Here is a 12,051-nt window from a genome sequence, read left to right on the forward strand (position 1 = left end):
TCCCTGAAGTTTGCCTCTCTCATTTATAATGTGTGCTCTTACTCTGCACTCAGAAAAATTCTAGAGAAAGTTTAAGAAGTTTTGACTTATGGACTGTAGAGCTTTCTAAATGGAATGATGTATTTGGAAAATAAGTGGCACTAATAGGGAAGCACCTGCTCCAACTACTATTTCTATTTCTAATTTCTATTGTTTTATTACAGCTTCTAGTATGGTATATTTAGGTATGCCCTGATTTTCATTGTTGCTTGTACATTTTAATGCTATAGATGGATAGTTCTATTTTATATTAGTGTAGATGCTCACGATTTCAGATACAATAAGGAAGCCAACACTTAGTGGCTAGTGTCCCAGATTTACCCCCTTGCCACTGTTTGAAGTCACATAATAAGTCATTGAATAAACAGAAGGTGCTTAAAACTGGTCACAGAGAGTGGTAACTACACTGAAAAGTGTATTTAAATGTTCTATAGGGGGAAAGTACTTTGTAAATAGGCTTCATCCTTGAATAACTATCACTTTGCAAGTGAGTACTCTTAACTAAGCTTAATTTTATTTATTAGGCTTCATACATATTTTGAAATAGTTTAAGACTAATACAGCTGCTGCAGAAAGTGAGTTGTATTTTGAAATAATAACTTTTTAAAATTATATTTGCTCTCTTCAAGTTACATTTAGCAAGGGAACTGGCAAAATTCCATTCTTCCCCAGATTCTGCTTTCTCATGCTGATAACTTTTGTCATCATTTTCAGTTCATTTTGTGTTCTTATACAATGATAGAGAACCTCTTAGCACATAGTGCTCAGGTATGGCTGTTAATGTAATAAGTTACATTAGTTTTATTTTTTATATATTTATTTTATATTATATATAAAAAATTATATATTTATTTTATATTATATATAAATAATTTATTACATAATGTAATAAGTTACATAGTTACATAGTCTCATGTGAAAAGAAACTCAGGTTGCATTGTTTCTCTCCTGTGTACTCACAGCACTGTATCAAATGTGGTTCACAAGCAAACAGAGAAGGTTGTGGTAAGGTACTTGGGAAACCTGTGCTCCATTTCTGATTCCGCTGCTGATGCTGGCCAAGGGAGTTGCTTTTTCTTAAATTGAAACTGGGATTTGACTTCCAGGGAAAATTGCAAGTTTTCATTAGCAGCAACAAATTCTCCTCTAAATTTGATCAAAACCCCTAATACTGATAAACTTTGCAGAGCACTTCAGAAACAGCAATTGTTCCTGTAGCAGGGGTTGCTGTCCACTTGTTTCCCAAGCTTAATTGCTCTTAGGTCTCTGGGTGCTCACCTTTGGACTGTGTAGCAGATTTGCATCTGGGCTGCCCGGTTATTGAGAAGCTGAGGAACAGGCAATGAGAAAAAGAAAACTGAAAATTTCTCAAGGGGCATTTTTGTTTTAGTTGAAATTGTTTACATTTCAATTTTCCATTTTAAAAATACAGAACATTTTTTACCACCTTTGCTGATCAGCTTTCATAAATCTGACTTGTACTTGTCACCTTCCAGAACAGAGTGTTTAATCTTCCTGTGTTTGTCAGTGTTGGGGGGAAGAGATAGCTAAGTTTTTTATTATTGGTGGTTTTTTGGGGTTTTATTTTGTTTGTTTGTTTTTCACCCGTACCATGTTAGTTAGCAAGCCAAGCACTGACAAGGTATCTTGTCTGCTTTATCTGGTATATATACTGAGGGAGTCCAAGCTTAGGTCTAAAATGTGGTTTCTCACATGCACCAGGATTTTAACTGAATTGTATTCTTTTCTAAAAGCACTTTTTCTCTTGCTTGTTTTGTGATTCTGCTGTGCTACTGAGGACATTGGGAGAATAGAACAAGATCATGCTTGAAATTGTTGATCTTTTTCTTCACTTCCATCTATGTATGAGTTTTCATTATATACTTATATAGTTATATATTACTCCATTTCGTTAAAGGGTAATAGGACATAAAATAATATGAACTGGGTATCTGTTGTAGTAGGGTGTTCTTTTCTCACTTTCCTTACATATGTGTAATACATTTTAGGTATGGGAAAATTGTATCCACAAAGGCTATTTTGGATAAGACGACAAACAAATGCAAAGGTATGTATATTTGCCTTTACATTACATTTGCCTGAAAGTCCTGATTCTATAAAATATGCTAATGTTGTATTTTAAGTGTTTAACTTTTTTTTGTTTGTTTTGCCATTGTTATTCCTAAACTAGTCTTATTCTTGCCCATGGTCAGTGTATTCAATACATTTGTTTCCGTCAGAGCTGGCAGACAGCCTGTGTCAGTGGTGCAGCCAAACTGGAGTGAAGCTGATATGCACAGTACTGGCTGGCAATTTGTCTCTATTTTAAAAACAAAAATGGAGTTAAAAGCAGCTTTTCCTCTTTTGCTTTGAGAAACTAAGGAAGCTTACAGAAGACCATTCAACTGTATGAAGCATCTGAAAAAATTGCATATTGTGGAAGTCAGCTCCATTGCTTAGAGTAGTTTAAAGCAGCACTTAATTATATGTTCCAATACTCTAATTGTGTTTTGTTATATGCTATTGAATGTATTTGGAGCAAAGAGAGGGTTCGTTTTCACCAAAGTAATTGCAGCTGGAAAAAAATTAGACCTCCTTTAGATAAGCTGGATCCATCAGTTCCCTGATTTTTCGTCACTCATTGCAATGGCACTGAGATAATATCCCAGCAGTGTGCATGGTGGGAGAAGGTGTGGTAGCAGACACTGAAATACCAGATTTCAGACTTTCTTTTTTACAATTAAGAGGATAATTTCTACGCAAAGTGAAGAATTAAGTCAGCTGATTTAGCAATGTTAATAAGCACAAAGGTCATGAATGAGCATAAAGCTGATAAGCAGAGGCAAGAGAGAAGAATTCATTATTAATAAAGACAGTTTTTGTGCAGAACTTGGAATCAGTGCAGGTGCATGGCTTCTTGGCTCCCCACCTTGAGCATTTAAAGGGGTGCTGACAGTTCAGAAACCGAAATTTTTAGAAAATTTCTTCTTAGCTTGTATGCAGAAGTCACCTGCGTATATTGTGCCTAGGAAAGAGGAGATGCCCTTTTCAGTTATTTCAATTAATTAATACCTATGACAGCACTCAACTGATTTAGTCTGTCCATTCCCCAAGTTCCTAAAGACTTCAGTAGCTCTGTCAGTGATACAGTACAGTCATTTAAATGTTTTAAGAGACTTAAGCTGACTTTTCCAATACAGTTTTTAAATCTCACTGGTGAAAAGCAGTAACTAACCGTGTGCTATAACAATATACAGCAAGTTAAGGCTGTGGGGAAGCTCACTGCATGTCATTGAAATTGCAGTAGGAATATAAGTAGGCAGAATGTAGATATCTAATTGGAATTTAACCAAAAGACTGACAGCATCTCTGGCTCTTGCCAAAGAAAACCCCCACCAAACCATACCATGGGATTTAAACTAACTGGAACAAGGAGCAATTGAGTTTATGTATCATCTAGAAGATGGCAAAGCCAGCTTTCATGGCATGCTTGGTATCAGTATGTAACTTTGTCTGTATTGCACCCTGTAGTGTGGTGGTGTTGATAACCTAGGCTGACATGGGCATGAAAAGCTAGTTTTGGGTGAGGAAAGTTAGTTTTGCCTTGGCAGCACAAAACTTGATATGAGCTAATTTACTCTGTTTCATGTCAGGATTTAAGTCCACAACACCACGTGTTACACGGAACAATATGCAGCTTTCTTCAGCTTCTTGGCAGGCTAAATAAGCTTGCACTGATGTACAAGGCTGCTCGAGTTGTTTTTCCGAAGTTAAGGACTTTAAAGCTGGTTCAGTTATATCTTTACACAGACTTTTTGTCCTCAGTATACACATATTGTAAAAGAATACTATTACCTTCTGAAGAAATAATTCCATTTTCTACTCCTTTAGTGCTTTGGGGTTTTTTAATTGTTGCGGGGTTGGTTTGTTGTCTTTTAACCCAGCTTAGACATTGGGGAGGGTTTTCATTAATATTTGAGGTGGTTCACTGGTGGGAAGGAAAAGGGTTGAAAAATTCAGAATGAGGTTTGCAATAACATGTAGGGGAAGTAGCTTCCAAACTCTGACTGCCTTTCGATGAGACTTGAGCATCCAGCTCCCAGGTTGCATTAGAAATCTTAGCCTTGTAAGGTCAGTGTCTGTAAAGGCCAAGATATATTGCTGTTCAGATGTCCTGGAATCCATTACCTGTATGTTGCTGTTCAGAATAAGAAAAGAAGTTATTGCAAATATATGGAAATAGTTATAATTAACTTTGAGTTTACTTTGACATTTAAAGATGGTATTATATGGCATAGGAAATGCTTTCAGGACAATGTTGTTTACATTCTGGTTTCAGTAACAGTAATGGGGAAAAACTCACTTGCTTTCAGTGAAGCTGTGTTTTTAATCACTTTTTAAATCTAACTGTCTTTTATGTTTATACAATGAAGTAACTAATTCACCAAGAATTGGGTTATGATGCAGTAGATATGTGTCTTTTAAACTAAATTCCTCTCCCACTTTTAAGTAAATTATGTGTAACTTAAAGGCTTATTCACACTTATTCGAACTGGACTAAGAATTTAGTTTTGAAAAATTAAAAGATTATGCTTTACTTGGTGATCTCTATGAAATAAGCTGATGATGTCACATTTGTTCTTAGAAGATACATACCAGATAACACGAAGCAAAGCACCATACTACTTGTTAGCAATTTGGACAAAGTCCTGATAACGAGTGGGCATGGAAATTGATTTGTTCCGCTAGGGTAGGTCCCCACCAGTTCAAGGTTGAAGGACTTTGGTAGATTGGATTTTTGGGACCACATGAAGAACTCTAGAGGTCAAGCTGGCCATCTTCACCATCAGGAAAATTGTATTAAATAGCTGCTAGTAGCATGTGAACTGTTTGATTATAAGCTGGTTGCTGTCTCATTAATGAAATAAGTTTTGTATTTCAGGTTACGGTTTTGTTGACTTTGACAGCCCAGCAGCTGCTCAGAAGGCGGTTTCTGCTTTAAAGGCTAGTGGAGTCCAGGCACAGATGGCAAAGGTGTGTTAAAATAACTGACTAACTTTTGCAATGGCTTATGAACATGCACAAGTTTGCACATTAGCAGAGTGTTGGCAATGTGAATTTTCAAGTTGCAGACCCTTTACAGACAGCACAGTCCTCCAGCCACATGATATATTAAAGTAACAAAATGGGGACTTTTAACTGCCATATCCTAAAACATCTCCACTAATGAAATAAAGAAACATAGTATTGTAAAGTCTCCAAACTGATCTGGTTGGATTTATCAATGTATTCATGATACTGCTATTCCATTGGCTTCACAGAAGGAAGATTAGCAATAGATTGTAAGAACTACAGCAGGCTTAACGGTTTTAATACAACATGAATTCCTGGAACAAGTCAATAGCCGAAGTAATTTACAGCACAAAAGTATGAAAGGTTTTATACATTGACTGTTACTGAGGTTAGCAGCCTTGCAATTTGGGGATGAATTTTTAAGCACAGCATGGCAAAATTTAACCTTATGACTTTGTCTTCAGCCTTTCTAGTATATTTTCTGTTAAGGTAAGTAAAACTTAAATCTGGGTATTCATGATAGATGTCTTGAAATTCTTAGCCAACCCTTTGACAACCTATTTCTGCATCAGGGCAAACCCAAGCGTTATTAAAAATAAATATGATCTTTCTTCTTTTTCTCGCATTTTTACTGATCCTTGCCTCTGAATCAGCTTATGAGCCAGAAGTGATCTTCAGAGCAGTGCTTTTTTGGCATAAGATAAGTTTCTCAAATCTATAAAATCAAGGGGATGATACATTAGTAATGATTTTGTCATGTGTTAGGTCAGATGGCCTGGGTCCAATAGAGTGCCATAAACACCAGTACAATTTTATTAAATAAAGAAAATATTACCATCATAATCTGTTAATATTTTTGTGGTACCTCTTAAAGCAGATTTTTCAGTTTGAAAATTTTATTCTGATATATAAAAAGTAATAATCTAGTAATTAATTAATAATCTCAGAGGCTTTTTTTAATAAAGCAGTCTGCTGCAGATCTAGCAAATCTTTTATAGCTATCCATTAGGTAGAGATTTTTTTCAGATGAGATATTTTCCACAGCTCCTCAGCTGAGGAGAACAGTTAAGCTAACAACATAAAATGTCTTTGGATGGATTCCAGGGCAGCAAAATGGAAACCATATGTTTCATACTTAATGCATGTTTCATTACAGCCATGACACAAACATACACGCTTACTGGAAAACACTTCCCCCCCCCCCCCCCTTTTTAGAAGGTCTTACATATGCTTAATCAATAACTTTTAATTAATCTTTAGTTTTTAGGTGATTGCTTTAAAATAAACACCAGATTTTTCAAAACTTCTGTCTGCTGTCTTATGGATATGATATCTAGGTAGGAGGGGAGAAAAGAGAATGTGAAGTCATGTAAATTAATTTTGCTAATGAAATTTGATGTCTGATTTAGTTGTCTTGAGTAGATGGTTCTAATAATTCACTATAGTAATCCAATGAATACTTCCTTAATTTTTCCCATAAGTATATTTTGACTCATTTCCTCTGACAGTTAGTTGCAATATTGCTGATATTTCTTTCTGTTAGGATTAATGAAAAAATGTGCACCCTGGTACCCGACAGTTTTGATTGATTTGTCTGACACTGTGTCAGTCCTGGCGACCTGTGGGAAATCCGTAACTGTGAAGTTTGCATTCCAGTGAAACTTGCTCTGCTTCTTAACATGGAAAGGGTGTTTGAATTTATAAAAAAAAACAACCCCAAAGCCAACCCAATGAACAGGACCGCAACAGTCACAAGTGACTAAGAGTTTGAGTGCTTTGGTTTTTGTCGATTTTGAGCCATTAGATTATTTTTTTTCTGGACAGTGCTGCTCTTCTTTTGCCTGAAAAATCCTATCCTTGCTTGGATGCTCCAAACTGGAAATTGCCAGTCACTTACAGTTGTTCTGGCAAGATTAGCAAATCAGACTCTTCACATGCAAGACGCTATGGAAGTTTACTTGTGTTTACGTATTTATTATTTTATCTTTTTGCACATTACCACCTGTGCCGTGAAGTGGTCTTTTTGCAGTGAAATTGTCCAGACCTTAGCCTGAATATCACAGAGAAAGATTTGAAGAGCGTTTCTTGGCTGTCTGGCCGATGGATTTCCTTTACTGATCACCACAACTGCTTCAGTTTCAAAGAGAAATAAATGCCTGCTGGCAGGATTTGTCCGTGGAAATGTGTTGTTGAGGTGCTGTGCCCGGGGTGTCAGCCAGCAGCAGGGGTCCCGGGTGTTCGTGCCCTCCTCCCAGAGGCGCTGGTAGTCCCTGACCCGCAGCAGCTGACAGGGAAGTTATTGCTGAAGCCTTGTTCTAACTCTGGCTGCTGTAACCCTCTTTTTGCGGTGTCCTGCTGTAGCTATATGCTGGTGCGTTAAAAACTATATCAGCAAGTTGATCTACAAATCCCAGTTTAGTAGAAGTGGTTCAGATTATAAGTGTTAAAACCTTTGTCATTTGTTCTGTAGAGATGACTTCAAATATTTGACTTTGTGAGCTTTTCCTGTCCGTGGGGTAAGATCATCATGTACTTGGCAGTCTGCTTCCAAGTTGATGTGACTCCAGAAAAATTAGCCTCACCTGCTATGTTTTGGCCAGCGCGGAGCAGGGCGGGAGGGCCTGGGGCCCGAGGCATGGCGGCGGGCTGCATCCTGCCACCTCTGTCCCGCAGAGGTCACTGCCAGAGAGGTGGTGGCCGCCGCTCAGGAGGTGTCACGATGTTGGTGTCAGCGAAGGAACCTGGTGTCAGACCATTGCTCAGGAAACGTTATGTCTTCAGTTATTATTCTGCTCTCTCCGAGATCTGAATTTGGGAGTGCTTGGCTGAGACGAAGCGACTGGGGAGGTGTTTTACTCTGGTGAACAGTATCGTCTGGTCACTGCTGAAACAGAAATGCCTCCAACGTTTACGTAAGATGATATTGCATTGCCAGGGGACGGGATTAGCTTTTGGATGGGTATTTAGAATAGCAGAGGTAATGGGCTGGTGTCCTTCTCCTCTCTTCCAACTGAGTATTACCAGTGTTCAGTCTTGTCGGTCGTCTTTTTTGAGGGTGTACAGGTGGCTGTGGAAAGGGCTCAGGAGATGATGTGAGCTGCAGCGGTAACCAGCTTGTTTCAGGATCTGGTACAAAACCGACAGCTTATCTCTTGCTCTAAAGTACAGAAAGAGCAGATACATGTCTTGCAAGTTGGTAACTGGTGTCTAATTTATATTTTCAGTCAGCTTAGTTTCTTGGAAGTTCTTTAGTGTAATTAGTTTATTGTCCTTGATCCTAGAGGAGTGCTTTGATAATAAACCAGTAAATAATAATAATAATAATAATAACAACAACAACAACAACAACAACTATAATAATAACGATAATAATAATAATTTCAAAAGCTCAGATTTTGCAGAGTTGTGTATTCTTAGCTAAGATTAGTAGAAGCATTGAAAAGCTCTGCCTATTTTCTTTGTTAGAAAAGTTGTTACAGTTGCTGTCAGAGTGAATTTTCTGAGAATTGTCTCTTCTCTTCCCCCCACCCCACAGGTAAAATCAGTGAGGTAACTACATTTCTGTGCTGTTCAGAGCAGATAGCAAATGACTTTGTATGGGAAGATATATAGATGCACACATAAAATCTACTCTGTTGGCATTTTGAACAGAGATTTAAAAACCTGGGAATCTGTAAGGAATGTTTTAGAGATGGTGAGGTCTAAATGCTGTGGAGATATGAGTCACCTAAATTCTCATAAGTTTTTGACCTTAAACTTAATATAAAACATTTGAGTCAGTGCTCAGACAAAGTTCTGCCTCATCAAATGGTATGCAACTGAGTTCAGCTGTAGTTACTGAAGTAACTGTGTGAAATGATTGGAAAACTGGCCCCTTTAAATGGAAAGTTGAATTTAATTCTCTGTTCTTTAGGATGTAAACTAATGTGTAAATATGAAAGATAAAGAACTACTGAATAAGAATGGTTAATAAAAAACACAGTTCTCATCTTTCTATCTAGCAAACTGAAGCCAGAAGGAGAACGATTGTATTTACAGCCCAGATAAAGTCAACTAGCGAATATCTGTGTGTACCGCCAGCAATGTAGAGATACATAGGCCAGCTAGAATAGCAGCGTGACTGTGACAGCAGAGTGGTAGCTCGAGTGCTAAACAGCTTCTTTCCTGGTGTGGCAGTGACATTTGTATAGCCATATTGTCTAGCTCATGGTAGGTTTACAGGTTCCTGAGATGATATAAGTGAAAGACCTACATCTACTAAAACTGTTCTATGTATGGAGGTACCATTTTTTTGTAAAGAGCTTCTAATGTACTTCAGGCATCACAAGAAGGATTAACATACGTTCCAGTATTCTCCCAATTGTATTTCAGACCTGTCCCTAAAATGAGTGTAGTGTCCTCTCTTTAAAATGATTTAACCATCCAAGTCCAACACAGTTGCTATAGACTCAATGAACCTGATCCTCCAGACTTTACGTTGTTGAAAACCATGCCTTCCTTCATCTCTCCTCTATTCTCTCTCTCTGTTCATGAGATTTTTAGTTCCCATATGTACAGCTTTGATGTAAGATTGATTGTCAAGATCATTTTTAACTTAAACAAGTGATACCCATTTTTTTCCAGTTTGTGTTTTCCTAAGTTTTTTTTCCTATGGAAGCACAAACTTACCTTTAGTAAATGTATGCCACTTGTAACAGAACCCATGAAAGTAGTCCGTGGACATGGAAGATTTCTGTGGTCAATGAAACTTGTTAATTTGAGCCAAGGAATGCTGTTCCATGTAGTAATGTGCATTTTTGGGGGAAGACTTGTTTATCCATTCAAAGATTTCCCTACAGTTGCACATTTTTAGGACTTCAGGCTTCAGATTCTTAATGTTATAATTTCCTCCTTCTTAAAATCTTCAATTCCACTTGAGTTGCTCACTCAACAAAATTAATTGAGTGTGCTCCTGCTTATATTGTATTAACACTCATGTTAACAAATCACTAAATATTTTCAGATATTTTAGGCTTGTGCAAAAAATTAGGGCCATCTTCAGAATTGTTTCTTACTCAAATTGTGTCAGAAGGGTGCCTGTGATAACAATGCGAAGTCATATACTGACTTTTCTACCATTCTTAAGATACAGTTTCTGTTTTTTTGAGCAGTCTGTTGGCCCTCAAAGCACCAGACCAAACTCTCTAAAACTCATTATGTGGGGTTGGTTTTTAGTTTGTGATTAAATATTAGCTCATTGTCTGAGTTCACGTTGATCCTCCAGAACCCAGAGATTACATGAATTTGTAATCTTTGTATTTCTTACTAATGGTTACAAAGGTAGAACTGTGAAGCACTCCCCATGTGCTGGCAGCTTTATCTCTTTCCAACTAAGTTTAATGCAGGATTAATTCTATTTTATATTCTAACCTTAACTTTAGGTGTCTTTTTTTCCAAGCATGTTTGGAAAGGATGAACTGTCACACTATATAAAAGTGGATTTTGGGAGGGAAAGGCTGCTCGGCCCCTTGTCTTCATCTCTGTAACAGAAATCAAGGCTTTTCCACAGCTTTTAAACACAATCTATTAAAGTCTCTCTTCCTTTATGTTGCTGATGAAGAACCTGGTTTTGAGTTAGCAAAAATGAGAAACAGGTAACTTTTATGACTTTTAATAATGTATTGCTTTTTGCACTTGTCTTCACTGTGGCAAACTTCTGGAGAATTATATCAGTTTTCTTTCCTACACAGTAAAGTAAGAAAGTAAGTTTAAGTTACCATGGTAGCTAGCGCACTTAATCTAACTAGGGAAGGTAGGCATATTGCAATTTTTTTAATTCTTTATCTGGGCTTCTGAATGCCAGAGAACAGATGACAAGCAAAGAGGAGCTAACTCAAGCAGTTTGTTTTTACAGCAGCTTTTAGCAACTGTCTTGTAAGAGAAGTTTTCTTTTTACCTAGTTTGTAGTACTTTCTGTAGGTAACACCATAAAATCCTACTGTAACAGACTATTTTAAGTAAATATAATCAATTTTCCTCCTTTTATTCATAAAAGTTCTTAAAAGTCATTATAAAATGAATTGAAGGTAAGCCAAATTTTGCTTACCTGGGTGCTAGATGTCCATAATTTCAGGAATTGCATGTGCATAAAGTAAGACTGTTAACAACCACTTCCCTTGAGGACACAGCTTCAGCCCACAAAAGTCTTATCTCAGCTGCTGAGCAGCACTGTGGTTTGTTCGGACAAGGGTCCAGTGCCCTGCTATGAACCATAGTGGGCTTATTCAGCTTTCTATTGAAAACAGTGGCATCCGTGAGCAACATGCAGAGCTCCCAGGGAGCACCCTGGTGCCCTTCTAGCAAAGGGAAAGCAAGAATGCCAGGGAATAAAAAGGGAACGTATGATTGCAGTGATAGCCTGATTGCACACTTGAACACAGGCCTTATTGTAGTTAAAAATTCCTTTTCATACCATTCTTATTCCTCTTTGTAACACAGATGTGCCTTTGAAAATGAATTAGAATGTTTAGCTTATTATATATATATATCGTATATAGTGTTTATGCAGTTCTGGAGAACAAGTGAGTTCTGGAGAACAAGTGAGTTCTGGAGAACAAGTGAAGATTATGGTAGTGATTTCTCCCCTGAATTGTCTTGTTAACAGTCTGTGGTCAGACAGTATTAAAACTGTGGCTAAACCAGACATATTTCAGTGAGACACAGGCCAATTGTAAATTTTAAAGTAGTTTCTATACGAAGGCAGACAAGCATTTAATCCCTTCCCTATCAGCCAGAGGATCTTCCATGCTGTGAGCAGTGCCTAGTCACATGTTTCTGAATGGCTATCTGTTCGCTCTGACCTTACACAGAGCAAGAGAAAACAGATGTCTTATCGTTTTGCCAAGTTTCTTGTTTGCAATTTAGGAACGGTTCCACACGCACAGGGAGGTTTTTGTTAAT

The 12,051-nt window shown here is 37.5% G+C and overlaps 1 protein-coding gene across 4 annotated transcripts in view; it reads left to right on the forward strand.

Moving 5' to 3' along the window:
* The window catches only part of RBMS1 (RNA binding motif single stranded interacting protein 1), a 148,963-nt gene that overhangs the window by 105,984 nt on the left and 30,928 nt on the right, over positions 1-12,051 (forward strand). For all 4 annotated transcript variants that reach the window (XM_056348393.1, XM_056348394.1, XM_056348395.1 and 1 more), the window contains exons 3-4: positions 2,049-2,107; positions 4,982-5,073. In XM_056348393.1, the coding sequence (XP_056204368.1) occupies positions 2,049-2,107; positions 4,982-5,073 (151 nt within the window). The remainder of the gene's footprint in view (positions 1-2,048; positions 2,108-4,981; positions 5,074-12,051) is intronic.

This window comes from Falco biarmicus, chromosome 8 (genome assembly GCF_023638135.1).
Source record: "Falco biarmicus isolate bFalBia1 chromosome 8, bFalBia1.pri, whole genome shotgun sequence".
Lineage (NCBI taxonomy): Eukaryota > Metazoa > Chordata > Aves > Falconiformes > Falconidae > Falco > Falco biarmicus.